The sequence below is a fragment of the Solanum dulcamara genome, chromosome 4 (assembly GCF_947179165.1).
Source record: "Solanum dulcamara chromosome 4, daSolDulc1.2, whole genome shotgun sequence".
In the NCBI taxonomy this organism is placed as follows: domain Eukaryota; kingdom Viridiplantae; phylum Streptophyta; class Magnoliopsida; order Solanales; family Solanaceae; genus Solanum; species Solanum dulcamara.
The window spans coordinates 48,153,354-48,181,129 of record NC_077240.1 but is presented as its reverse complement, the minus strand read 5'-3'; the positions used below and the strand labels follow the sequence as shown (position 1 = coordinate 48,181,129).

General features: G+C 38.8%; 1 protein-coding gene across 3 annotated transcripts in view; it reads left to right on the top strand.

The window, feature by feature from the left end:
- LOC129887414 (membrane-bound transcription factor site-2 protease homolog) overlaps positions 1-27,776 on the top strand; it is a 46,636-nt gene that overhangs the window by 15,603 nt on the left and 3,257 nt on the right. For all 3 annotated transcript variants that reach the window (XR_008766355.1, XM_055962505.1, XM_055962504.1), the window contains exons 3-9: positions 4,495-4,561; positions 4,736-4,834; positions 7,527-7,630; positions 18,608-18,755; positions 18,858-18,938; positions 19,038-19,502; positions 19,692-20,009. Coding sequence is in view for 2 of the 3 variants with exons in the window: in XM_055962505.1 (XP_055818480.1) it covers positions 4,495-4,561; positions 4,736-4,834; positions 7,527-7,630; positions 18,608-18,755; positions 18,858-18,938; positions 19,038-19,502; positions 19,692-20,009 (1,282 nt within the window). In the remaining variant the exon portion in view is untranslated. The remainder of the gene's footprint in view (positions 1-4,494; positions 4,562-4,735; positions 4,835-7,526; positions 7,631-18,607; positions 18,756-18,857; positions 18,939-19,037; positions 19,503-19,691; positions 20,010-27,776) is intronic.

Below are 27,776 nucleotides of genomic sequence, written 5' to 3'. Positions count from 1 at the left end.
CAACTCCTGAAAACTCTTCTCACAAGCATCAAACAACTGAAAATTGACCTTCTTCTGCATCAATTTGGTCAAAGGAGAAGTAATAGAGGAAAACCCTTCCACAAGTCGTATGTAGTTGCCGGCTAAACCCAAGAAACTTCTGACGTCTAAGGCAGAAAGAGGTCTAGGTCAGTTCTTAACGCTTCGGTCTTTTGAGGATCAACCTTTATGCCCTTTCTGGAAGAAAATATGGCCAAGGAAAGTTACTGACCTCAACCAAAATTCACACTTACTGAACTTAGCAAATAGCTTACGGTCTTTTAAATTTTGCATGACAATCCTCAAATGGCATGCATGCTCATCCTCACTCCGAGAATAAACCAAGATGTCATCTATGAAGACAATGACTAACATATCCAAATACTGTTTGAACACCCTGTTCATCAAATCCATAAAAGCTGCAGCAACATTTGTTGGAAACAGCCTCTAGCAGAAATGCAAGGTAAGATTGCATATAATAGACCCTTGTGGTCGGGCCTTTCCCCGGGCCCTGCGCATAGCGAGAGCTTTAGTGCACCGGGCTGCCCTTTAACATTTGTTGGTCCAAAAGACAACCACAAATTCATAATGACCATACTGAGTCTTGAAGGCTGTCTTCGAAATGTCACATTCTCTAACTCTGAGCTAATGATAGCCTGATTTGAGGTCTATCTTGTAGAAAAAACTGGCACCCTAAAGCTGATTGAACAAGTCATCATCTAGGGATGGGTACTTATTCTTGACTATGACCTTGTTCAACTGACGATAATCGATGCACATTCTGAGAGAATCATCTTTCTTATGCACGAAGAGAACTGGAGCACCTCATTGAGAGATGCTGGGTCTGATGAAACCTTTATCTAGAAGGTCCTTTAACTGATCTTTCAACTCCTTAAACTCAGCTGGAACCATTTTGTAGGGAGGAATAGAGATAGGCTGGGTATCCGGAAGAAGATCTATGCCAAAGTCAATTTCCCCTTCAGTAGGGACTCTGGGAAGATCTTTGAGAAACACTTCTGGGAATTCATGCACGATAGGAACTGACTTGAAGAATTTGGGTTTCGACTTTAGAATCCTTAGCTCGAACTAGATGATAGATACAATCTTTGGAAATCATCTTCCTGGCCTTAAGGTAAGAAACAAACCGACCTATAGGCGTTGAGGTACTACTCTTCCATTCAATGAATGACTCATTCGAAAATTGAAATTTAACGACTCTGGTTCTGCAGTCAATTGAGGCATAACAAGCATGAAGCCCATCCATGCCAAAAATGATATCAAAATCAAGCATGTCTAACTCCACTAGATCAATTGAGGTAAAAACTAAGATTGGGCTATTTCTATATTCCCGTTTAGCTAAGACTGAGTCAACAATAGGAGACAGGAGTAGAGACTGGGAAGGGTTCTAGCAAGATTTTGGGACTGACATCGAAATTCATAGCAACATAAGGAGTCACGAAGGAAAGATTCGCTCCTGGATCTAACAAAGCATAAACATCAAGTTGGAAGACTCGTAACATATCGGTGACTACATTAGAGGAATCCTCCTGATCCTGTCGAGTGTGAAAAGCATAAAACCGACACTGCCAATGTCAGTCACTAATGCTAGATGAAGTACCGTACTGAGATGGGCGCCCTACTGAAGCAGTAGGCTGAGTCTATGGGCGAACATCCCATCCTTTACCATGGGCCGATGGGCAATCCCTAAATCTATGACCGGTCTTACCACAACCAAAAATCCACCATTACCAGCCATGCACCCTCCCGGGTGGTTCTTACCACACTTCCAGCAAGTGGAAAAAGAATGACCACTAGAAACACTATCATGAGACTTAGAGCTTGCTGCTCTATCCTTGTTGACTTAGGCACCGGAGCACTAGCAGAAGATGGAGCCGGGCTAGAAAACTTCAATAGTAATCTGTACTACTGAATCATACTAAAAATCTGATACATACTGAGTAGCTCCTAAAGTCATGATAGCTGAACATAATTTGAAAGATGCTTTATCTAAAAGCATCTAAATCATGTTAATCATATATATTGAGACACATTTTATCTGAAAGCATCTTAATTCATGAAATTCTGATAATCTAAGGCATGCATGTGAAAAACTAGCTTAGTCATGATCATGAAAATACTTGCATGCTATGGGTTCATGAAAATATCCTTGAAAATATTGAATTATAATCAATTCATTCGAAAAAATCAAAATTCTATAAGAACCCATAAGAAATCATGAAACCCTTGAATTTAGAGTTCATAGCTTGAAGGAATTAGGGCTTCTTTGAGACTCAATGGGTGAAGAGTGACCCATTGATGAAGTTCCCACATATCTTAATCAAAACCCTAACTGAATTTGGGGAAGAAGACTTGAAGATTGGAACCCTTGTTCTTGGCTTGAGAGAAAACTTGTGAGAGAAGAAATATATATTGGGTGGGATTTGAGAGGAGGAGAGGTTAAGGTCCTTAGGAATCAGTTAACCCCACTTAAAATTGCCCAAAACGACGTAGTATGGGGATTAAAAGAGTGGGAAAAAACCAAAATGACCTTCATTAAAAACTGTCGGAGGTCATCTATGGATGCACTCCATGGACCGTAAAACCATCTACCTATCGTGAAAGGGTCCGTAGAAGACAGAGAATTCTTTTGAGTTTTTGAAGTTCAACTCTACGGACCATTCTACGGTCCGTATACATCACTCGTACGAGTGTTCGTAAATACTGAGTTGCCTGAGTTTTGAAGTTTCATTATACGGACGGTTCCAGGGTCGGTAAAGGGTTTTACGACCTATACTGGTCGTCTATAAAAGGAAGGGCCTTTCTCTGAATTTCTGAGGTTTCAGTTCTTCATTCTACGGACCAATCCATGGTCCATAAACTCTTCTAGGACTCGTAAAAACCGTTCATCCTGTTCAAGAAATTTCTCAAGCTACTTAAGATGGTCTCGACCAGGCTACGGTCCGTGAAAGCTTTTACGGACCGTAAAGCCTCTCGTAAACGTCAGATCCAATATTCCAACTTCTAAAGTCCCATCCACGGTTGACATCTACCGTCCTTGAAACTTTGTACGTGCCGTAAATGACTCCCGTAAAAGCTACTTTCTGTGGACTTCAGCGAATTTTCTGGATTTTTTGATTTTATCTGAGTTAGTCCCTTCCGAGGCGTTATAATAACGCAAGATTGATTTAATAGAGGGCAAGTCATATTCTATGTGGTGTGAACTTGCTAACAGCTATAACAAGGGCAAGTTTTCTGGTAAATCTTGCCTCTAGGCCTTAATCAGTAATGGAGGAAGAGAAGAACAAAAGACATGGAGAATGTCATTGTAATCCGAAGCCTCACCGCGGGTGGTGTGATTTCAATAGATGGCCTTACATGTTGCATGCTTAACATCTGAAAACCTGCTAAGGAGAGGCTTCAACATGCCTAATAGATGCTGTTTGTGCTATAGAGATTGTGAAACTTCAGCACGCCCTAGTGCATTATAAATTTGTTTAGGCTGTTTGAGACATGTTCCTTAACATTTGGGGTGCAGTGGGCTATGCCGAAGACGGTTGGAGATAATGTTGATAACTGGCATAGACAGAGATAGAGAAAAGGAAAAGCTGCTTGGAGGATATATTCCTGCCTGCATTTCTTTGGCTTTGTGAAAAAAAGAACTTAAGATATTTTGAGCATAAAAGCACAACCATTTTTTCTTGTTTTAGGTGTAGAGTTCTGCAGTATCTAAAGTTTTGGTGTATCTTGCTTTTGCGTTAGATGCTAATTGTAATACCGATTTCATACATTTACTGCAAGTTTTATGTACAATGAAGATGAAATTGCTGGAAATATGAGTATATGACACGCTTACTAATTGCAGTTTAATGAAATTTCTTACTTATTAAAACCAAAGATTTGATGGAGCTTAGATTTCTGAAATCCATGAGCCCAATGAGGTTGGATCAGAATTTCTAACATAATGTCCTTTTTTTATAGCCGTGGTGTACGGGCCTAGCTTGCGCGCACCTCGACTAATTCCATAGATACCTGCTACCTCCCACTAGTAGTAGATACTCGGTAACCAAGGCTTAGACAGATGGGATGCACAAGATTCTAACTTGTTTTAATTGTTTGTTTGTGTTCGAATCCGTTCACCCGACTAATCCATCGTTTATGTCATCTCTCATTCGCACATATATCGGGTAATTAAACCCACCAAATAATCAGACAAATGGGAAGAATACACATAGTGTGACCTTTATTGGGATTCAAACCTTGGATGGCAAGGTTGTTATTCCACTCTTCAACTGCTAGACTAACCCCTCTGGTGTTTGGACCACGAAAGCTTAAATATCTTGACACTTAAACCTCTATGTATTTGGCTATAGCAGCGTGTGTATATTATATTCTTCACAACTTTTACCTTTTTTCACTTAAAGACGCTACTGTTTGAGCTCAGTTTTATGTCTTGACAAGTGACTACTTTTCTTGCAGGTTCTTGAAAGCTTGGTTCTCAATGGGTGTTGGTTTTAGTCTTGCCGTTTTATCTGCTGTTACTATGGTATGTCTACCTGCTAGAGTTTGTCATTTTATTTCTTTTTACTCCTATCCGGTTCTTTTTATAAGGTTTCAACTCCTATCTAATTATTTGTTCGAAAGTAGCAAGGAAAAAGGATTTGCTTTACCCAGTTTGTTTACTATCTTCCCGTTGAATCATTTTTCTTATTCTGGCCAGATTCTTTTATCTGAAATCGTCCAAATACTGTGTCTTTATTATGGCAACACCCAGTTGAGCAATGTGATGAGTGAATATCTGTTTGGTTTTTCTTCTACGGTATGTATTCTCTCACATTATTAAGACACTTGGTTTTCATTCATTTTTTTGATTATCTGCTTCAAGCCAATACTTCATTACCATCACGGCTAGCGCACAAAAAATAGTATGTCAAGAAAATGATATTTCCTGTCATTTCTGGTATTCATACAACAAAAAAGTGGAACATTGAATGTAAAGAAATGAACTTCAATCACTTAGCAATCGAAGCTCTGGTGTTTATTCGACCCATCAAATTAAAACTTACCACCCACGAAAAAAGAAAAAAACCTAAAAAAAGAGGAGAGAAGATTGATGGTTTGTTCTTTTTTCTGTCTTTCTTGTGCTTAGTTTATTTTGTTAGGCAAGATGTTATGCTTGTTTAATTTGCTGGAAAGGTTGGTGATACCGTCAAAATTATATCTTAAGATGATGTAACACGGTCGCATGCAAATAAAGTAACCCAACAAGATTGAGATCGAATCCCACCGGGAATAGGCGAGAAAAGATACAAATTGGACGATTACTTGATTGACAATCTAGTTTCTATTTCGTGAAAGTAGAAAATATTGTTTTGATTCTAAGGGTCCGTTTGACCATGTGAGATGAAATCATGATATAAAATCATATGAGATGAAGTTGACGTGTTGTTTGGACATGCAGTTTGGATTTTTAAGTAGTATTTTTTGCTCATAAACATAAAACCCCTTGTTGTGAAAACTATCAAAATTGCCTCAATATTTTATACAATGTTACCAAATAAGCAAAAGTTCATAACAGAAAGTATAATATACTATCACAAAGCTATTCTAAAAAAAGTACAACATTTATTGATTGCGCTTTAGCTCAATAAAAAAGTAAAATTGAACATGAGTAATGGCCATGCGATATGAATCTGGTCACAAACACTAATAAATTTGGTTGGTAATAATAAATAAAGTAGGTGTTGGTTTGAAGTAATAATAAATTTGGTTGGTGATAGTAATGGTTATATATAATATACATGGTTTAAAGGTTGGTAAGAGTATAAGATCAACTATAAATTTTGTTTACATATGAAATAAATAGTTGGTAGGTATAAAATAGTGTTCTTTTTTACAAAATATAAACTTGTGGATCAAATTTTGTATTTGAAAAACGTGAAATTATGGTATGAAATTTCCAAATCATGCTTTTGTTGAATTTGGGATTTCATCTCATGATTTGAAATCATGAGATGAAATTGCATGTCCAAATATTGATTTCATCTCATGATTTCAGATCACGAGAAGAAATCGTATATCCAAAAGCCCACTAAGACTAAGAATGTTGTAATAAACTTGAGTTAAACTATATAGATTAAAGACCTAAGGTTGTGTCCCTGCAATGGAATGTAGTGTTCTCAGTTTCACGCAATTACAGATATTTGGTTTTCTTAGATATGCACTCAATCCCTACACCATCACTCAATCTTTTCCAAGAGCTGAACGATTTATCTCAATATGATTTTCCCTAATCTGTATGAGTTATTTAGTGAAGAATGATTGATTATGCCAAGTAAATTCAACTTTTCCCTCGGAGAATTTATTAAACAAGGGTTAGCGCCTTAAGTTCTTGCAAACTGTTTCTACCAAATCCTAATTCGCTTTCTCTAGAAAAACTAGAATATTATAGGTTAATGTTTGCAACCACCAACCAATCAAGAAAAACAAGAAATAGTTTGATACCCTTATTACCCGAAAATCTGCAACACACGAAAATCGTATGAACTTACACTCCATTGGGTCACAACCTTAGTAAAGGTAGCTACTCAAAATGCAAGAGTAATAGCAAGAAGAGTAAATTGAAGTCATGAAACTTAGAATTAAAGATGAAAAAAATAACTTGGTATTCTTCGTTCTTCACAAGACTACGTAACTAGGGAGAGAATATTGTTCCAAGCTCGAAAACTATCAAAAACTGTAACTCCTCATTACAAAAACCCTATTAAAAGTATTTATAATGACCCACAAACTCAGAATCCTAAAAGTATCAAATTCGTCGACACAATCCACATACAGTTCATTAATCCACGGTCCGTGAATCGCTTTTAAATCTTTCGTGGATTCCCGCCTAGGGTTAGTGGACTGCGGCTGTGGTTTGATCCACAGATCATACAATATTCCATGGTTCGTGAAACCTTTGTGCATCTTTCTTCCAGCATTGTCTTCTCCAGATGTACGGACCATGAATGTGACATACGGTCCGTACTTCCCACCGTGGATTGGTCGACTTCAGAACACCCTGCAGGTACCATCTCTCTGATCTTGTCCACACCATGCCAGGATCCACGGCCTGTACTTCTATACTATGGCTTGTGGATTGCCAATTCTGGGCATTTCTCAGCTTTTCCTTGTTTTGGCTATTTTGACATCAAACACCTAAAAAACAACATTCTAACATTAAAAACACAAAAAGACGTGCAAAAAGACTTCGAAAACTCAAGTAAAAGACATCAGATGTGCCATAATTTCAAGGTACATCTATTGGTCCCAACATGGGTCCATATTGGTCGTCTATTTGGCTTAAGGCAAGAGGTGAAATAGTGTGACTTATGCTACCTTAATGGGCTTAAGGTAAGGGGTGAGTATGGCGTGACCTACATATACATGATCTGGACTAGAAACAGCTATTTGCATTCAGATTCAATGGTCTTTCTAACACTTGCATCTGCTTCATATGTTTTCACGTACAGATATCAGGCTTGACCATTTCAGTGGCTGACGTTGGATATCTGTGCATGTCTTCCTTTATATCAGTTTCTGTGCATGAACTTGGGCACGCTCTAGCTGCTGCAAGGTTAAGGCTAATGCTCTTTTGAAATTGTTTTGAGTAAAATGTGGATTATACTATACTTACTATGTATATTCATGGAAATCTTCTTGAAAGATTCTGTTCCTTTCTCTTACTTGTACTCTTTCATTATTTCTACTGATTTTGGAACTAAGGGGCGGAATTATTACTTGCGTGGACAATGCATATATGATGGGTGATAATTAAAATTTTCTCTGGATGAGTTTCTGTGGTTCCAGTCAAGTAATATTTTTTCTTTTGAGTCAAAGATAAGAAATTGTATTAAACCATAACATAACAAATGAAAAGAATGTTTAGTTAAGAAATTTACAAGGATATAATTACAACCAAAACAGGAGCCCCTATTCAAAAGATGAGAAGTTATATATTGCCAATTAAATCTACTAATTCTCCTAAATCTCCCCACCTATTCTGTTTACACCAAAAAAGGAGTAGACTAAGACAATTCATCCTAATCTTCTGGATAGGACTGCTAATGTCTTCAAATTGTCTTGAGTTCCTTTTCTTCCAAATCACCCACCCTATACAAGCGGGGATAACTTGCCACCAATCTTCATCTCCGCTTCTTTTCCCCACACTCTTCCAGCTGCTAAGAAGACTCAATGTCGATCCAGGCATAACCCAATTGACGCCAAAGATACAAAAGAACATGTACCACAGTTTTGTAGTTGTCTTACAATGTAAATAAAGATGCTCATTATTTTCAGCAGTCTGCCCACATAATAGACATCTTGAACAAATCTGATGACCTCTTCTTGTCTTGTGTTAAACAAGCTTTCCTGATCACCAGCCACATGAAGCATGAAACTTTCATAGGGATTTTTGCACACCAAACTTCCTTCCAAGGTCAGTTTGGCTTGATTGGCCTCTCTGATTAGGTACCAATAAGCAGATTTGACTGAGAAGGTACCTTTGTTATTCCATTTCCATCTGAGACTATCTGGTCTCTCATTTATTCCATTAAAGGATTCTAACAACTGTAACATTGCAGCAACAATTTCAATTTCCCATTCATTAAGTGCCCTCCTGAAATTGAAGTTCCACCCTTGATCATTCCACATTTGATTGATACTAGCATTACCCTGGAGAAATATTGAAAATTGAACAGGGTAAGTGACCTTTAAACTGCTCTGTCCAATCCAGTGATCTTCCCAAAATGCTGTCTTCCTTCAATCACCCACAGAAATCTCCACCTTACCCCAAAATTCCTGCCAGTGGATCCTGATAGCTTTCCAGACAAAACTACCATGTGGACTATCAACCTCCAGTGTAATCCACTGATTAAGCATCCCATACTTTTGAGCTATTAGTGTTTTCCAATTCGCCATATCTTCTGTGTTGAATCTCCAAAGCCATTTTTGTAGTAAGCTTTTGTTGTGAAGCCTCAGATTCTTAATTCCCAAACCCCCCTGTTTCTTGTTAAGAGTCACTGCTTGCCATTTCACCAGATTTCCACTTTTGTTCTCTTTGTTTCCTTTCCAGAGGAAATCTCTTCTCAGCTTGTCAATTTTCTTTTCTACCCCTCTAGGCATTGGGAAGACAGCCATTGTATAAGTGGGTAAAGCGTCTAATACAAATTTATGAGAACCAATCTTCCTCCTAAAGATAGGTAGTGAGTTTTCCATCTGGCCAGTTTATTGTCACACCTTTCAATCACATTATTCCATATCTCGATAGAGTTGCTCTTGGCCCCCAAATACTTTGTGGGTAGGGCACCCACCTGACATCACAGAATATAAGCTAAAATCTGCACATTTTGTACATGGTTAACTGGGTATAAGAAGCTTTTGCCCCACTTAACATGTAGACCGGACAGAGCTTCAAAGATAGTTAAGATAGTTTAGAATGATAGGAAATTAGCAAGCAGTTCATTCTCAAATCTATCAAATTTTTACATGATATGTGAACCTCTAAGATCTGAGTAGAGACTCTAATAGCTTCCACTATGGGTGGGCGCCGCCAGGCAATGTGTGCTTCCCTGTCTGACGACATTTTCTTCTTTTCTTCTTCCTTTCAGTGTCTAGCAACTCCTCTATCCAACAATTGGTGCTCATCTTCCCATTCAAGCATCTTTCATTTCTCTAGCAACTGTTATGGTGCACTATCTGATACCGACCCACCTCTCAAGACGTACTTCAGAAGAAAATATCGACAAAATTATAAAGAGTTAAAGAGTTCTGGACAAACACAACTGCTACTGCAGTTGTCCTAGCAACTGTTCCCTTGATTTTCTCCAGCAGTTGGTCTAGCGGTTATTATTCCTAGTTTGTAGTTTATGGTGTCAGTCTTATCCTATTATGTTTTCTATAATTATGTTATTAGGATTTGTTATTTGGGGTATGCAATTCAGAATTAAAACTACTGTATTCCGGAGTCTTGTCCTCTGCATACAGACAACTTTATTGGTAAAATTGTGTTTTAAGATTCTTGCACAAACTATTACAGTAAATTTACTTTCTTTGTTCTATTTCTTCCGTTCTCTACTTCTGGTTACTATCAGTTTTGGTATCGATATCAGAGAAGATCGATCCAACATGGTCAATACCAGATGTCTAATTCTCAAGAAGGCGTTCCCAATGTTGAATCTCTTGCCCAACAATTATCTGCCAAAGCATCAAAGTTAAATACGATTGGCTCACTGGCAGCAAATGTTGCAACATTGAAAGTCCAGACTGGGTGCCCCCAACAAGAATAATCTAGTCACCGAAACCGTAATAGAGGAAAATCCGCTTGGCAAGAAAAGGAAGAAGACATTGATAGTCCATCTTCGCCAAAACATCCTTCCTGGAGGCCATACACAAAGATGGAATTCCCCAGATTTGAAGGAGGTGATCCTAGAGGATGGATTTTAAAAGTAGAAAAATATTTCTGCTACTATCAAACTCAAGAGGAACACAAAGTTGACATCGCAGCGATGTATTTGGAAGGGGATGCTTTAGGATCTCTTCTCTTGGATAAATCGTGAGCGAACTTTGCTTTTTTGGGAAGAGCTTGTAAAACATTGTAGGAAAATTATGGTCCTCCGGAGTTCCAAAATCCCGACGAGCACCTTTGTAGCTTTCAACAAACAAGCTCTATACATGAGTATCATCGTCAAAATTTTGCAAAACGTTCATCTAGGGTCACAAACTGGCCAGATCACTGTCTCTTAGGGCAGTTCCTGAATGGGTTAAAAGAGGAACTTAAATCTGATGTTAGGATTCACAAACCTAGAACAATTTACAGGGCTATGAGTCAGTGTTATCAAAGGCGAAAAGTGCAAAAAAGCTCCAAGGTCCATTGGGGCTTTAAGCGCAAAGTACAAATAAAGTGAGGGCTTTAATGGAAAAAGGTGCAAAGGGAGAAAAAATATAAATATATATATGTTTGGTCCAAGACTAATAATTATAAACATGGATGACAAATTTACGAATAAAGAACTTGGAAAAAAGATTAAGATAAAGTGAAATATCAATTCTTTAGTGTCACCTCTTCAGAAGAGGCTCATTGGCTAGGAAAAATATTCCTTGGAGCTTGATGATGACACTGAAGCGCACATAAAGCGAGACGAAGCGCTCAACACGTTTTGAGACTCGCTTCAAGGCCTAAGCGCGCCTTTGACAACACTGCTATGAGTTTGGCACTTGAATTTGAAAATAAATTAGGCCCAAATCGCAGCAATAGTGCCTAATTGGACCCCAACCATCAGACCCACCGTACAAAATCAATTGAAGTCTATTAGAAACACCTAGAACAATTCTTCCTCTGCCATCACAATCAACACATCCATGTTTCTTCCAACCCAGCCTCTTCCCAACCTCTTCAAACATGAACATGGGATACCGAGAGGAGAAATCTTAGGAAACAAGGACTTTGTTGTCGTTGCCATGAGAAATTCACACTCGGTCATAGATGCAAATCTACGAAACTAACTCTCATGGAGCTTACCAGAGAAGATCAATTGGAAAATGTTGACGAGGTCAATGCAGTAGCTGGTGATAACCCTCAAGAAACTGACATTGCTGAAATTTCTTTCCATGCCACTTTGGGACAGTTGGTGCTACAATGAAGCTTCAAGGTGAAATCAACCATAAAAAGGTTTTAATACTTGTGGATAGTGGTTCCACACATAATTTTGTGGCTGGATCCATTGTGGAGGAGCATAATTTCCCCGTAGAAATAGTTCCAACATTCGGTGTGCAGATAGGGAATGGCGACATCAGATGCTGCAATAAAGTTTGCCGGAATCTTCAACTTCAATTTCCGGGCTTTATCATCGCTCAGGATCACTACCCTAAATGGTTAGCTTCTCTCAATACTATTCAAGCTAACTGGAAGGATATGTTCATAATTTTCGATTGGCAAGGGAAACGTTACAAATTGCAAGGCGTGAGTTCGACAAATTCAACCACGACTTCCCTCCAATCTTTTAACATGTTATCAGCGGCTCCAGGTAATCCAATCCAAACACTTTTAGATGAATTTCAGTGTGTGTTTTCTGAACCAACATCTCTTCCACCATTTAGAGCACATTCTCATGCTATTCCTTTGTCACCAAATTGTAAACTTCCAAACATCAGACCTTATTGTTACCCACATGGCCAAAGAACCGAAATTGAGAACCAAGTTGCAGCGTTATTAGAATCTGGTTTCGTTTGTCCTAGTTCAAGTCCCTTTGCTAACCCAGTTCTGCTAGTGAAAAAGAAAGATAATTCTTGGCGGTTTTGTGTGGATTACTGTAGCCTTAGTAAGATCACTGTTCCGGAAAAATATTCCATTCCCAATATTGATGAGTTGTTAGATGAGTTACATGGAGCCACAATTTTTTCAAACATTGATCTTTGTTAGGATGCCATCACCTTCGTGTCCAGCCTGATGATGTCTATAAAACTGCCTTTCGCACTCATTCAGGCCATTATCAGTTTCTCGTAATGCCTTTTGGGCTCACCAATGCACCATTCACGTTTCAAGGCGCCATAAATGATCTTTTCAGGCCATACCTTAGAAAATTTGTCCTAGTGTTCTTTGACGATATTCTAATCTATAGTCCTGACCCTCAAACACACCAACAACACCTTCAAACAGTCCTTCATCTTCTTTCTGTCAATTCCTTCTTTTCTAATCCAAAGAATTGTTTATTTGGCCAACACCAAGTTGGTTTTTTGTGTCAATGTGATTTCTCAAGATGGAGTAGCCTTGGATTCGAAAAAAATATCTGCGATATTGGAATGACCTGTTCCTAAGAATGTCAAGGAACTTCACGGTTTCTTAGGTCTCATGGGTTATTATAGGCGCTTTGTTAAGAACTATGGGATCATCGCTCGTCCTTTAACAGAATTGACCAAGAAAGATGCTTTTTCCTGGCATGCAAAAGTAGAAGAGGTTTTCCAAAATCTTAAGAGGATCTTGACATCAGTACCGGTGCTTCATCTTTCCGACTTTACTCAACAGTTTACAGTTGAGTGTGATGCTTCATCTGATGGCGTAGGGGCTATTTTACTGCAGCAGTGTCATCCAATTGCCTATTTCAGTAAGGGATTTTCCTTTTCTAGTCGCATTAAATCTACTTGTGATCGTGAATTGTTGGCTTTGGTCCTTGTATTGCAAAAATGGAAGCATTATCTTTTGGGTCGGCATTTTATTGTCGCTACTGACTGTTGTAGCCTAAAGTATCTCTTGCATCAGCGGGTGACTACTGCTGAACAACAATCACTTGTTGTTTAAATTATTTCCTTTTGATTTCACTACTTTCTATAAGTCAGGAAGTGAAAACGAAGGAGCTGATGCCTTATCTCGTCGCCCTCAACATGCTGATTTTCTTACTTTGGTGATGCCTATTCCATTAGATTTCAGTGATTTGACAGAAGCAATTGAAGCTGATCCATGTACTAGGCAGATTCGAGATCAACTTTCTTCTGATCCGTCAGTTCATCCTGATTTCTCATTGTATGCTAATCATCTTTACTACAAATCTCGGCTGGTTATTCCTGATTATCCTGAGCTCAAAGCCAAGATTTTAGCAGTCACATGGTTCTCCACTCTCAAAAGGGTGTCTGCAATTTTTTTCTGGCCTTGTTTGAAGCATGATGTTAAGTTGTTTGTCCAGAATTGTTTGATATTCCAGCAACAGAAATATGAAACGGTAGCTCCATCTGGTCTCTTACAGCCTTTACCCGTTCCTAAAAGAGTTTGGGAGGATATCTCCCTCGATTTCATTGTTGGACTTCCTCCTTCTAATGGCTTTGATCCTATTCTTGTGGTGGTTGACAGGTTTAGCAAATACAGCCATTTTCTTGCTTTATCTCACCTTTACTGCTAAAACAGTTGCTGGGGTTTTCTTTTAGGAAATTGTTAGGTTGCATGGTTTACATCTGGTCCATTCTTTCAGGTCGTGATGTTGTCTTCGCAAGTGCATTTTGGCAGGAACTTTTTCGCCTTAGTCGCGCTCGTCTACGTATGGGTACTTCCTATCATCCCCAATCTGATGGTCAAACGGAGGTGGTCAATCGATGCATTGAAACTTACTTACGCTGTTTTGCTCATGACAAGCCAAATCATGGCTTCAATATCTATCTTGGGCTGAATACTCTTTCAACAGTGGATACCATTCTTCCGCCAATGACTCCTTTCCAGATTGTGTATGGGAGGGAACCACCACTCTTGCATCCCTTTGTTCATGGAGAAACTAAAATTGCTGAACTTGAACAGCAGCTTGTGGAACGAGATCAAATGTTAGCGGTACTATGTTCCAATCTCATGAAGGCTCAATCCAGAATAAAGTCTCAAGCTGATTCCAAGCGGCGTGACTTGTCTTTTAATGTGGGTGATGCTGTCTTCCTTCATTTGCGACCTTATCAGCAGAAGAGTTTAGCCAAACGTCTTAATGAGAAGCTTTCACCTCGATATTATGGTCCATACAAAATTGTTAGCAGAGTTGGTCCTGTTTCTTATGAATTGCAGCTGCCTCAAACATCCAAGGTACATCCTATTTTTCATGTCTCGCTGCTTCGTCCGGCTCATGGTTCTGATATTGCTTCCCCTCCACCCTTACCACTATCGGGTGAATTAGAATTCATGGTAGACCTGAAAAAGTTTTATCGCATCGTTGGGTGAAAGAATCGGGAGTGCCAACTCTGGAATTACTTATTCAATGGCATCGTTGACCTGTTGAAGAGGCTAGTTGGGAAGACTATGACTTGCTTGCTGTTCAATTTCCTTTTTTCTGCCTCGAGGACAAGGCATCTTTTCAAGTGGGGGTGCACTGATACCAACCCGCCTCTCAAGAGATAATTCAGAAGAAAATACCAACAAAAGGATAAAGAGTTGAAGAGTTCTGGACAAACACTTACAGCAGTTGTCCTAGCAATTGTTCCCTTGATTTGCTCCAGCAGCTGGTCTAGCAGTTATTATTCCTAGTTTGTAGTTTATGGTGTCAGTCTGATCCTATTATGTTTTCTATAAATATGTAATTAGGATTAGTTATTTGGGGTATGTAATTCAGAATTAGAACTACTGTATTCTGGAGTCTTGTCTTCTCCATACGGACAACTTTATTGGTATAATTGTGTTTATGATTCTTGCACAAACTATTACCAGTAAATTAACTTGCTTTGTTCTATTTCTTCGGTTCTCTACTTCTGGTTACTATCACTATCTCTTCGCTGACCAGCATTGTTACTTGCTGCCTACCCCATCCTTTGATCTTGATTCTATCAAAACCTAAGATTTGAGTCCCTACAACTTGTTATCCAGGAACTTGTAATGAAAGGGACATTTGAAATTTTTTTCTGTCTACTCTAAAAATTCTTTTACTAGAGCCAAAAGTTGGAGTCCCTACTCTGAAATCAGAACCAAGGGTTTGAGTCCCTACTCTTAAAATTTCTTTTTCTTCCTCTTCTACTACTTCTTCCTCTTAATTCTTTCTGCTAAAAAAGTTTCTCTTTTATCTAAAAGTTCCTTCACTTTCTTTGTTTCAATTAAGAACAAACTATTTCCTTCCCAAAGAATCTTGTTTGTTCTTAATCTCACACAAAAACAAAAACAATGTTTTCTTCTTATTCCAAGAAAATGGTGGTTCAACCAATGTAATTGGAATCTTTCCTTTCAGCGAATGCCAGGGATCAAACACCTCATTCTAGAATGGCAAGAACATTGCTGCTACTGTCTTTAGAATGCTAATTTCTGCAACAGTATACCATTTATGAATGGTGAGGATTCAAATTGTCTGCCAAAACAAAAGAAGTTGTGAAGCTTTAGTGAAGTTGGTTGTACAATAAGTCTTTGTTAAAGCAAGTATGAGCAGGAAATTAACTAGAGGATTAGACAAGCTGAAACTGTTATGCTAGTTAATTAATTTGACTTAGATAATCCATTTGTGGAGTGGAAAGTATAGTACACATACTGGGCCTGTCCAGGCATGTGATTAGCAGTTGGTTTCTTCTTGAGCTGCAATTATACGAGTTGGTAATAAAGATATTAGTTACCCTAAAGAAAGAGTTCAGAATCACAAAATCTCTAGGATAGGATGCTTAAATTTTTTGTACTTGCTAAGAATTAGGAAATTGTTAATATGGAAAGAACCCATTCCTTGTATATATTGGAAAGGTTTAGAATGCCTATAATTGTCTAAATACAAATTATTAGGAATTACTTTCCGTCCTTTTTACAATTATTTGAATACTACCCTTTCTTTTGTGGGATTACTTGTAAACACTGTAAACCCCATGCATTAGGAAATTAGCAAGCAATTCATTCTCAAATCTCTTAACGTTTTACATGCTATGTGAGCCTCTAAGATTTGGGTAGAGACCATAATAGCTTCCGCTACGGGTAGGCACCGCCAGCCAATGTGTGCTGCCTGTCTGACCACATTTTCTTCTTCTCTTCTTCCTTTCGGTGTCTAGCACAACTCCTCTGACCAACAATTGGTGCTCATCTTTCCGTTCAAGCATCGTTCATCTCTCTAGCAGCTGTTATGGTGTACTATCTCTTCCCTGACCAGCGTTGTTACATGTTACTGACCCCATCCTTTGATCTTAATTCTATCAAAACCTAAGGTTTGAGACTTCGAGTCCCTACGGCTTGTTATCCAGGAACTTGTTCAGAAATATGTAGTGAAAGGAGCATTTGGAAATTCTTTCTATCTGCTCTAAAATATCTTTTACTAGAGCCAAAAGTTTGAGTCCCTACTCTAAAAGTTCTTTTTCGGAAATGGAGGGGATTCAAGGTTAGAATATGGTTCTCTCTCGGTGCATTTTGGCTAGGATTTGCTAACATGAAGTGACTGAGGAAACATCATGACTTCGATCCAAAATTCTGGCAAGGGAGCTACAACGATGATGTAATTGGTCACTCCAGAGGACGGGCTGAGCTGTAGACTACACTCGATCACCTTTGGTAGCTTCATTCCACCTCAAGTTAAATCGATTATGGAAGGGAACAAAGATCCTCATTCTGATTCAGATTCTCAGAAGTCTCTACATCTTAAATCCTTTGGTGAGCCTACTTCTGGGTCTCAGCCAACGGCTAGACGACTTCAGTTATCGGAGGCGGGCACCTCTGGTCGGCCAACTCTTGTGGAGAAATCTGATTTCAGGGAGAATTGAATAGCACAGAAAGGTAAATCTCTTTCTTACGTTCCTCCATGTACTAAGGGAGGAAAAATCTATCTGAATATTGAGAAGGATGATTTAATGGAACAAGAAGAGTACTGGAAGTCGACCATCATAGGATATATTTCGGGGATACTCCGTATGTAAATTTATGGAGAGTTTTATCTCAACTGCTTGGTATTTTCCGAGCAAACCCCAGATACTACTGCATGATGATGGATACTTCATCTTCAGGTTTGAATCAGTGGAGAAGTGTGCGAAGGTCAAGCAGGCTGGCCGTTATACCTTTCACAACAAGCCATTTGTGATTCACGACTAGGAGATAAACTTCGAATTTAATCTGGATTGCATCACCACTATGCCTCTTTGTGTTGTGCTCCGTAGACTTCCTGTGGGATACTGGTCAAGAGAAGCATTGACCGAGGTTGTTAGTGCAGTTGGAAGACCACTCTATACAGATGAATTCACAGCCAACATGGACAGAATTTCATATGCTCGTATACTGGTTGAGGCAGTGTTGTGAAATGCGCTTGCCTTAGTGCCTTTGGCGAGAGGCGTCGCCTTTTGTAAAGAAAAAATAAACTGACTCAGCAATCTAAAACATAAAATGTAAAATTAGTCAACTCTCTTCTTCAGACTTCAGGGCTCAGGTGGCTTCAGACTTCTGGTACATCGTCTCCTTCTTTCTGCTTCTTTTTTCTCGTTGCTTCTTCTTTCTCCTCTGTTTTGCGGATGTCTTTCTTTTTGTTCTTTCTTAATCTGCAATCTACAAACTGCAAATCACCTAACTCTTCACCAAACGATGTGGGACTCTTCAATACTTTGTATATACAAAAAAGGTTTAGAGAATCTCTATAATTGTGTAAATAGGATTAGAAATTATTAGTAATTATTTTCTTTTCCTTTTTAGGATCACTTGAATCCTTTCCTTTTCTTTCTGGGATTACTTGTAGACACTATATAATCCCAACATGCTCGAGGAAATAGGCAAGTTTTTTTTTTTTTTTGAAAAGGTTGGGAATAAGCAAGCAATTCATTCTCAAATATCTTTTTTTTAAGGTGCTATTTTGCTACACATGATTAGTAGCTTCTATGAAATCTTGGTGTATAAGCCTCATCGCTGCTCTGCGAATAATAGATATACTGTTAGGAAAGTCAACTGGATCAGAGCATATCACATACTTGAACATTAGGCATTTAGGTAGTGCTGGTTATGTAATATCAGGGTATTCTTCATCATCTTTGGACTTTGATTCTACATTTGGCTGACTAGTATGTGCAAACCTGATCAATTTACATGTTTTGAGACATAGCAGTGGCAGTACATGAATCTCACAACTGCTTCTGTAGGCACTGCATTCTGGGAAAGCAGTGAGGGCATACAGATGGAGTACATTGCTGTATTTTTGGCTGTATTATTTCCAGGTGCTCTACTGGCATTCGATCATGAGTTACTGCAGGCATTATCCAAAGTTCCTGCTCTTCGAATATACTGTGCTGGCGTTTGGCATAATGCAGTTGTGGGTGCTTATAGCAGCTCTTAGTTGTTAAAGAATGCTAGTCGATCTCCATTTGTTTATCATATTTGTACTTTTTGAACTAATGGGTTTATTACCTTTCAGCTTTGTGCTGTTTGTGCCTGGGCATTATTCCTTCAACCCTTGATCTTGTATCCATTTTACATTCATGATGAAGGTCCCATGGTAACTGAGGATTAATTCTTGTACAGCAGTGTGCTAATTTGGGGGACCTAATTAGGCATTATTGTAGCTAATGGGTTGCAATCACATGATCTTGAGCAGGTACTGGATGTGTCTCCAACATCGCCATTGTCTGGCCATTTGTCTCCTGGTGATGTCATTATGTCATTGGATGATTTCCGCATCAATAATGCTCAGGAGTGGTCACAAATTATTTCTGTATTAGCTGAACACTCTTATCAAAACTCTCAGAATCACAGCCTTCTTGAGAACCCTATGAAAAGAAGTATTGCTAAAGGATACTGTATTCCCCATTCTTTGGTTGAAGAAGGCAAACATGTTTCGTTGGAAGGCAACGGAGCTTCTTGTCCTGATGAACTAAGTGCATTTATAACAATTCCATGCTTGGACCAGGCCATGCCTGATGATGACATTCTTGAGGTTAACCATCAAAGGGATGGAGGTGTACTCCGTTGCTTTTATGCTGAGGATGTCTTGAAGCTTGAGAAATGTGGTGATGGTTGGGGCAGACTTCATAGTAATAGGAGCAGCTGCTTGTGTTCCAAGGTATGCAATTCAGTGTTCTCCCATTGAGACCAGAAGCTACACCTTTGTATCAGTTTGCCAGTTGTGCATGATTGTCATGAACTGCCTTGAAATATTGCTCCTGTAGTTTGTAATACACTTATGCGATTAAATTAAACACAACCACACACAATGCATTTGAATATGTGAAAAATTGATGTTTTGGTGCAGGAAGGAGCATGCTTTCTTCCACTTTTGTCAACCGGTGTAGCATGGGTGGAGATCACATATTCAAGCCCTTCTCCCCTACAATGCTCGCAACTTGGAAGAAAACACGTGATCAATGATGATAACTCCAGGGAGAACCCCTGTGTTAAGACCTTTGTTTTTGTGGGTGATGTAATTTCAATAAAGCATTCAGTTCTCTTGACCTCATATCAACCTCGTTGGTCAGCTAAATTTGGTGCACATCTTCCTTATGTACTGGAAAGGCTTTTGATGTTCACCTTTCACGTCTCTTTGACACTTGCACTTCTCAACAGCTTGCCGGTATGTATTCATATTGAAAACATAACTCTCTGTTTCCGATGTTTATGAGCCTGCATGTGGTCATATCTGTCATATCTTTTGCTGTGAAGATCCAATTAAACCTCAAAAGTGTTGTTGTTAGGAACTACCATTTCTGTTTCTGTTGGGAAGTTTGCAACAGCTTGAAGGTTTCAGAATTGTGCTGATTTGGCCCCAGAAGGATAGAAAGTTATTGGATTAAATGAGTCTTATGATAGATAATTTCTTAGAAAAGATTAAACATGAAAAGAGCTTGATAACCATGAAAATCAAGGCCTATTTAAGGCTGGAGACACCGTGGTGATTTTATGGAAAGACGAGAGGGAAAAAGCACTGGGATTTAGTATACTCAAGTTTAGGATTTTTTCAACAATAAATGAAGGAAATTTGCTAGCATTATTATCTAATAGGGTTAATTCATTGAATTGAAAGTATTACATACTAGGAATAGATTATGTCCTAATCATACTCCAAAAAAGATTCGCTAAACCTTGTAGGAAAAAATGTTGTACCTCATCTGAACTACTTCTTACTAACCTTATATAGACTCCACAAACTAAATGGTTTTTCAGAAAATACTGTTTGCTATAGTAATTAGCTGCAAACAACAAATTATGAAGCATCCACTGGACTGAAAGTGCTACAATCACAGAATCTTTTATTACTATTAAGGAGGAAACAATAGAGTGATGCTAAGAAAGTTGTCATTTTATTGCTTCATATGACTTAAGTGATGTGACACAAATAAAGCCTGCTTTTCATATAGCTAGGTGCAACGTGATCCTTGCATAAAATGGTTGTGTTCTTTCATCTAACTTTAAGTTCAAAGAAAGAGAAAGGATGAGAGAGTAGGACATTTACTATTTGAGTACTTGGATTGAACTCCAATTTTATTGCTCATGTCTTCGTCTTCTTTTTGATTTATAATACCGCTTCATTTACTACTTCCTTATATCTCCTCTTGATTTGCATCTTTCTTTTTTCTTTTTCTATACGATGACTCTTTCTTGCTGTTTCCTAGGAGTTCTTTTCTTCTGATTTGCTTTTGGTCTTCTTGTTTTGTTTCTCCTTTTTGTTCATTCTTGCTGTGTTTTTTCTATCTATTCTTTGTTCCATTTTTCAGTCTACATTCTTGATTTATAGGTGTATTTTGTAGAATAAAAGAATAACTGTTGAAGGAATGTCTATTGGTGGAATATAATAGGCAAAATGGTCCTCCTCTTCTCTAGACTCGAGATATGGTGATGCAAACTGCACCAACTCTCACAGAACACCAAACCTCAACAATCCCTTACTTCTAGCCTTTATTAGCATCTCAAATTCTGACCCATCCAAAATCTTAGTTTCCAAGTGATCATTTCCTCAGGTGATCATCTAGAAAATGGGTCCCCTCTTCTCACCATGAAAACAAAAGCTTTTTATCGTTGGACATAATTCATTTGATATTACGGAGAATTCCGCTAAGTAGGTCATTTGGTTTGAGAGGAAACCCAAATTTTGTAAGTAAGATACATTTGAGTAGATTGATAATGTTCTGAATTTACCAAGTATTGCCCTTTGTCTCAGACAGGTCAGGAGATGTCAGCAACAAATGGGTGAAGAAGAACACTTACTCTTTCATGATCTTCCGGGATAGCTTAGGATTGCCATGCAACTCAAGCAAAAATGAGACTTAGTATAGTACCAGAATTTTCGTTAGATACTGGTTGGCCTGATTATCTTGATAAAATCTGGAGATTTGTCAAGAAAGGAGCTCTGTCTATGGGGCACTTTGATAGCACCTCAGCCAGAAGCTATGCTAAATCACCTAATTAATGCAATGGCCTGTGGAACTACAAATGAATATGATTCCCCGAGTTCAACCATGACCAAGTCATCATCAATGCGGAAATAGTGAGTCCGAGGAATGCTTTTCTCAAGAAATGTTTGACTTGCCACTTTTCTATTTTCTCCACTAGCTCCAACTCATCTTTGATCTACGCTTTTGGCCCTAAATGCGTGCAAAGGTCTCGATCTAGATCTTTGAACTGGATGATGCCAACTTTTTTTTTGAATTCCCATCCACTTTCGTGGCAAACAGGATCAGAGAGAGCGAGTAACACAATTGTGCTGACATAGATGCCACATATGCCATTTCCTTTTATTTTGGCTTAATACCTATATTAAAACCTCAAATTTTCCCAGTTTGTGAAGCTCACCTGTCATGCCTAGACCTTGGGCATAGACGAGATTGTCAATCGATGCCTTAATTTGCCTAAGCGAACTAACTACATGACATAACTGATAACATATATGGAAGAGAAAAAAAGATATTTATATCATAAGCAAAGTTCTTCATGAAAGAATTTCCATTCAAAAGCCTTCACTTAAATCAAGAAGTAATAGTCCATAAATATAAAGATTTGCCAAGCTTATATCATTGAACATTTTAGATGCGAATAATCTATGAAGCCTCTAACATGACATGAATACATTGTTCATACATTTTTTTCCCAGGACAAGGGGCTCGACATACCTATAAGCAAACTTGAAAAGCTGAAATAAAGACTACGCTCCACGAGAAAGTGGGGCTCACCAAATAGCTGAACGTAAGGAACCTAGCGTATTGCTCGATCGTTTGTTTGAGTACCTGAGTTTGCATTATTAAACAATGCAGTGCTTCGACAAAAGGGACGTAAGTACATATGGAATTGTACTATATGCATTATGGAAGAATATACATAACCTGAGTAAAAAGGACAACCGAGAATCATAATCATAGCATGGAAGGATCAAACATATGGAATTGTACTAAATGTAATATGATAACATGAAGGGTAACATCATCCACTGCCAGGCTATATGGTAATGCATCATGATTTTGTTTTTGAGAAAGTTAATATATACAGAGAAGTACACCAATAGTGTACTCCTGTAGGCATTAAATCAAAAGTGTAGAAGGGTTGTCAAAAAGAATCGAAAAATCTATCTCCTTGAAAACTATCTAAGAATAGGGTGATGTCCCCTAGATCCTTAGGTACAGTGTGGATACACCAAAAGTAAAAGGTCACTGAACAGTTCATAATTCATTTTAATGCTTTGGAATGGGATGCTCTTGGTCTCAAAACTTTTCTGATTTCTCTCCCTCCATATTGTCCACCAGATGTAGGCAGGGTCAATCTTCCATCTCTCCTTTTGTCCTGACTGATTTCCATCTCTAATCCAACATGCTAGAACTTCTGCAGTATTCCTAGGCATGGTCCATCTAATACCCCTCAAGCTAATGAAACACTGCCATAGTTTCTCAGTCACTTTACAATGCAAAAAAAGATGGTTAATTGTCTGTCTCAGATTCACAAAAAAAGCATTTGGAGCATAATTTTCTTCCCCTTTTCATTAAGTTGTCTCGAGTCAAAACAGCTTGTCTTGCAACAAGCCATGTTAAGCAAGCCACCTTATGTGGTATCTTCTCTTTCCAGATCAGCTTCCAAGGCCACAAATCCTTGGTTTGAGTTGAGATGTCCAGTAACTCATAGGCTGATTTCACCTTGAACTTGCCATCTTTGTCCAACTTCTATATCAGTTTGTCTTCCTCACATGTGAGGTTCTTGGCTTGTTCCAAGGTGTTATAGAATTGAGTCATTCTCTCCACTTCCTAATCATTGAGGAACCTTCTGAAGGTCAGGTTCCAGTCTTGTTCATTTCTGACTTCTAGAATTGTAGCCATTTTCTGCTGACTGAGAGTGTAAATGTATGGAAACTGTTGTCTCAGAGGTCTTTGTCCCACCCATATATCATTCTAGAGCAGGGTCTTTCTCCCATTTCCCACATTGATAACATAATTACTCCACATTCTTGGCCACTGATTACTAATAGTTCTCCATAGAGCCACACCATAAGGAATACTAACCTCCTTCGTAGTCCATGGTCCTTCCTGTCCATATCTTGCAATGGCAAATTCCTTCCCTAAGCCCTGATCATCTGTTGCTAGTCTCAATAGACATTTTAACAGAAGGCTCTTATTGTGGGCTTTCAAATTCTTAATTCCCAAACCTCCCTTTTTTGTTGGTTATAACAGCATCCCACTTGACCAAATGATATTTCTTATCCCCTTCTTCATTACCTTGTCAGAGAAAATTTCTTCTGATAGCATCCAACTTTTTAATGATCTTCCCAGGCATAGGAAAGAGGGACATCATGTAAGTTGGCATGGCCTCAAGGACACTGTTGATCAATGTGACTCTACCACCTAAGGATAAGTATTGACTTCTCCAATAACCAACTTCTTTTCACATTTCTCCGCCACAGAGTTCCAGATACTCAAGGATTTACTTTTAGCTCCCAAAGGCATGCCATAATACGTGGTGGGAAGCTCCCTATCTTTCCACCTAAAATTTGGCCACACCTCTCCCGTCGTTAGGCACTAGAATTCTTGTCCCCTTCAAATGGTTCTTGATTTCTGTCTCCTCTTTTGTGGCTACCCAACCCCCACATATTTGGCCAATTTCATAGAAGACCTTGTGAGACCAGAGATGTAGTGGAACCCCGACTGCTCTAATCCATTTCACTTTCTTGATAATGGAATTCAATGTACATCCTACCATCGGTGACCACCTTACAAGGTTGTAGGTGTAAACAGCTCTGTATAGTAGATGTAGGTCAAATAACCTGTTTCTGGGAGGCACTTGCTCATATATCTCCCATATTCGTTATGTTTTCTAGTACAGAAAAACTCCTCTTTTCTGTCAGCAAACCTCCATCTCCTTATATTATTCTTGTTATCAGTGGATGCTTCTCTAAGCAGTGAGCAAATCCACTCCATTGCCTTGTTGCTTATAATTGTTCTTCTCATCATTCTTCGACTTCTCTCCACCCACTCATACCAAACAGAACCCTCAGCATTCCACTTCGTGATGTCGAAGGATTTGAAACCAGCATTAAAATATATCCTATTTTCCCCCATAGCTGCAGAAGAAGAGTGGAGAATACAATAAAGAAAAGGGTAGCTTTTGGAAGAAAATGGTAGATCTCAGGCGAACTACCGGAAAGAGGATTTTCTCTCTCCTAGAAAGTAGGAGAGAGAGTTTTTGGGGAATGTGCCTGAGAGCATTTCCTGAAGTATTGGTATGAATTTTAAAGAGTCCCTCGTTTTATGAATGTTGTTCTCATAGCTAATGAAGCTATAGATTCTAGGTTAAGTGTGAAAAAACCAGGCATTCTATGCAAATTAGATATTGAGAAAGAATATGACCATGTCAACTGGGATTTTCTTATGGGTATGCTAGAGGATGGGTTTTGGCCTCAAATGGAGACAATGGATTAACTATTGCATATCTTCAGTGAGCTTCTCAGTGCTTGTAAATGGCTCTCCAGCAAGGTTTTTTTAGTGCACAAAGGGGCTTAAGGCAAGGTGATCCCTTATCACCTTTCCTTTTCTTATTAGTCATGGAGGAACTCAACAATATGATTAAGAATGCAAACAGAGAAGGATGGTTAAGAGGTTTTGAAGTGGCTAGAGTTGGAAGGGAAAGCCTAGAGATAACTCATCTACAATATGCAGATGATACTCTGATATTTTGTGATGCTGAAGAGAACAACCTCAAAACTATGAGACTGATTCTGGTCTTGTTTGAAGGAATGTCTGGACTTCATGTTAACCGGAGGAAAAGCTTCTTGTATCCAGTTAATGAAGTGACAGATATGGGGAATCTGAAATTAATTCTTGGGGGTGAAGTAGGTGCTCTTCCAACTACTTATTTGGGTCTGCCTTTAGGGGCCAAATCCAAATCCAAATCCTTGGAAATTTGGAATGGGGTGATTGAGAAGTGTGAGATGAAACTAGCAAGGTGGAAGTCTCAGTACCTCTCACTTGGAGGAAGGTTGACTCTGATCAACTCTGTGCTTGATGCGCTTCCAACATATATGATGTCTTTATTTCCTATCCCACCAAGGAGTCATTAGTAGGTTGGACAGCATAAGGAGAAAGTTTTTGTGGCAAGGCAACAAGGAAAGGAAGGGGTATCACTTAGTCAAATGGGAAAAAGTGATTAATGATAAGAGAGTTGGAGGTTTGGGGATAAAGAACCTGAAGAATCAAAGCAAAACCTTGAGAATGAAGTGGCTTTGGAGGTACTCCAATGATAATCAGAATTTATGGGGCACAGTCATAAAAGCAAAATATGAGGAGAGTGACAATTGGATGACAAAGGAAGTTACCACACCCTATGGTGTTAGTTTGTGGAAATCTATTAGATCACTCTGGAATGAATTCAAACCAAACACCAAGATTAAAGTGGTAGATGGCACTAAAACTAGATTTTGGAAGGAGGACTGACATGAGGTGGGAACTATGGAGACACTCTTCCCAGATATACACAATTTGGTTTCTCAGCAGCAGAGTACAATAGCTGAACTATGGACCACTCATGGGTGGAATTTTGTATTTAGAAGGCACCTCAATGATTGGGAAATTCCGAGAGTTGCAGAATTCTTCAGCATCATTGAATAATTTAATGGCTTGGAAACAGGGAAGGACATATTGCAGTGGTTGGGGAAATGTAAAGGGACTTTTAAAGTAAGTGCAACATATAGGAAGTTGAACCATCCAATTATGCTGGCACCTAAATGGCCCCGGAAACACATCTGGAAGGTCAAGATCCCACACAAAGTGGCCTGCTTTGTGTGGTTACTGGCTAAGGAAGCTGTGTCAACACAGGATAATTTGATGAAGAGGGGGATTCCACTATGTTCTATATGTTTTTTTTGTGGGGAAACGACAGAGACAGTCAATCACTTGTTCATCCGGTATAAGGTCACTGGCCAATTGTGGAGTCTAATTCCTAAGGCTCAAAAACATCTCATGGGCCATGCCTGGTAGAATTTCAGAGGCCTTACACAGTTGGGAAGAAGCAGGATCACAAGCAAAGAACAGAAGTAACTGGAGAATCATTCCTGCTACTATTTGGTGGACTATTTGGAAAGAGAGAAATCTTAGAGTTTTTGAGAACAGGGAAAGTAATATGCAGCAAGTAAAACTGAATTGTATTTTAACTTTGTGTTTTGGGTGTAATCAGATTTACTCTAATGACACTGTCTCTATCATTGATATTTTAGACACATTATAGGGATAGGACAGTACCTTTAGAGTTCATTATGTAAATATGGTTTTCAGTACAACCCATGTACTGATTTACAGAAATAGAAACAGTTACCAATCTCAAAAAAATCCTTTCCACTTTCTTGCATGAAATATTCACTTTGACCAACGGTCAAATAAGTTGGGTTAGTACTGAAATAAAAATTAGAGTTAGAAGTTGTCAAGACTTGCTGAGACATCTTCACTCTTGTCTCAACAACTCCATTACACAAGGAAACTAGAATGTCCTCCTCCTCCACTATGGCTTAATGCTTTGGATTGGTCTACAAAAAAATACTCAGCATGTATGTTTATATATCCATGGTTTTATCAGGATGCATGACAAGAGTGCTCACAAATGTTTGGATACAATCAACCTTTGGCAGAAATGCAAGGTAAGGCTGTGTACAATAGACCCTTGTGGTCGGGCCCTTCCCCGGACCCTGCACATAGCGGGAGCTTTAGTGCACCGGGCTGTCCTTTTTAACTGTCATAACAATTCATATCCATCCATCTTAGAACTTTGTTGAATTTGACTTCACATAGAAGACCCCAGATCGATAATTCACATTCAACCCCTCCCTATTTCGTATAGAAAGTTAAACCAAGTTCCTAGAGAAACTACCAGTAACAAC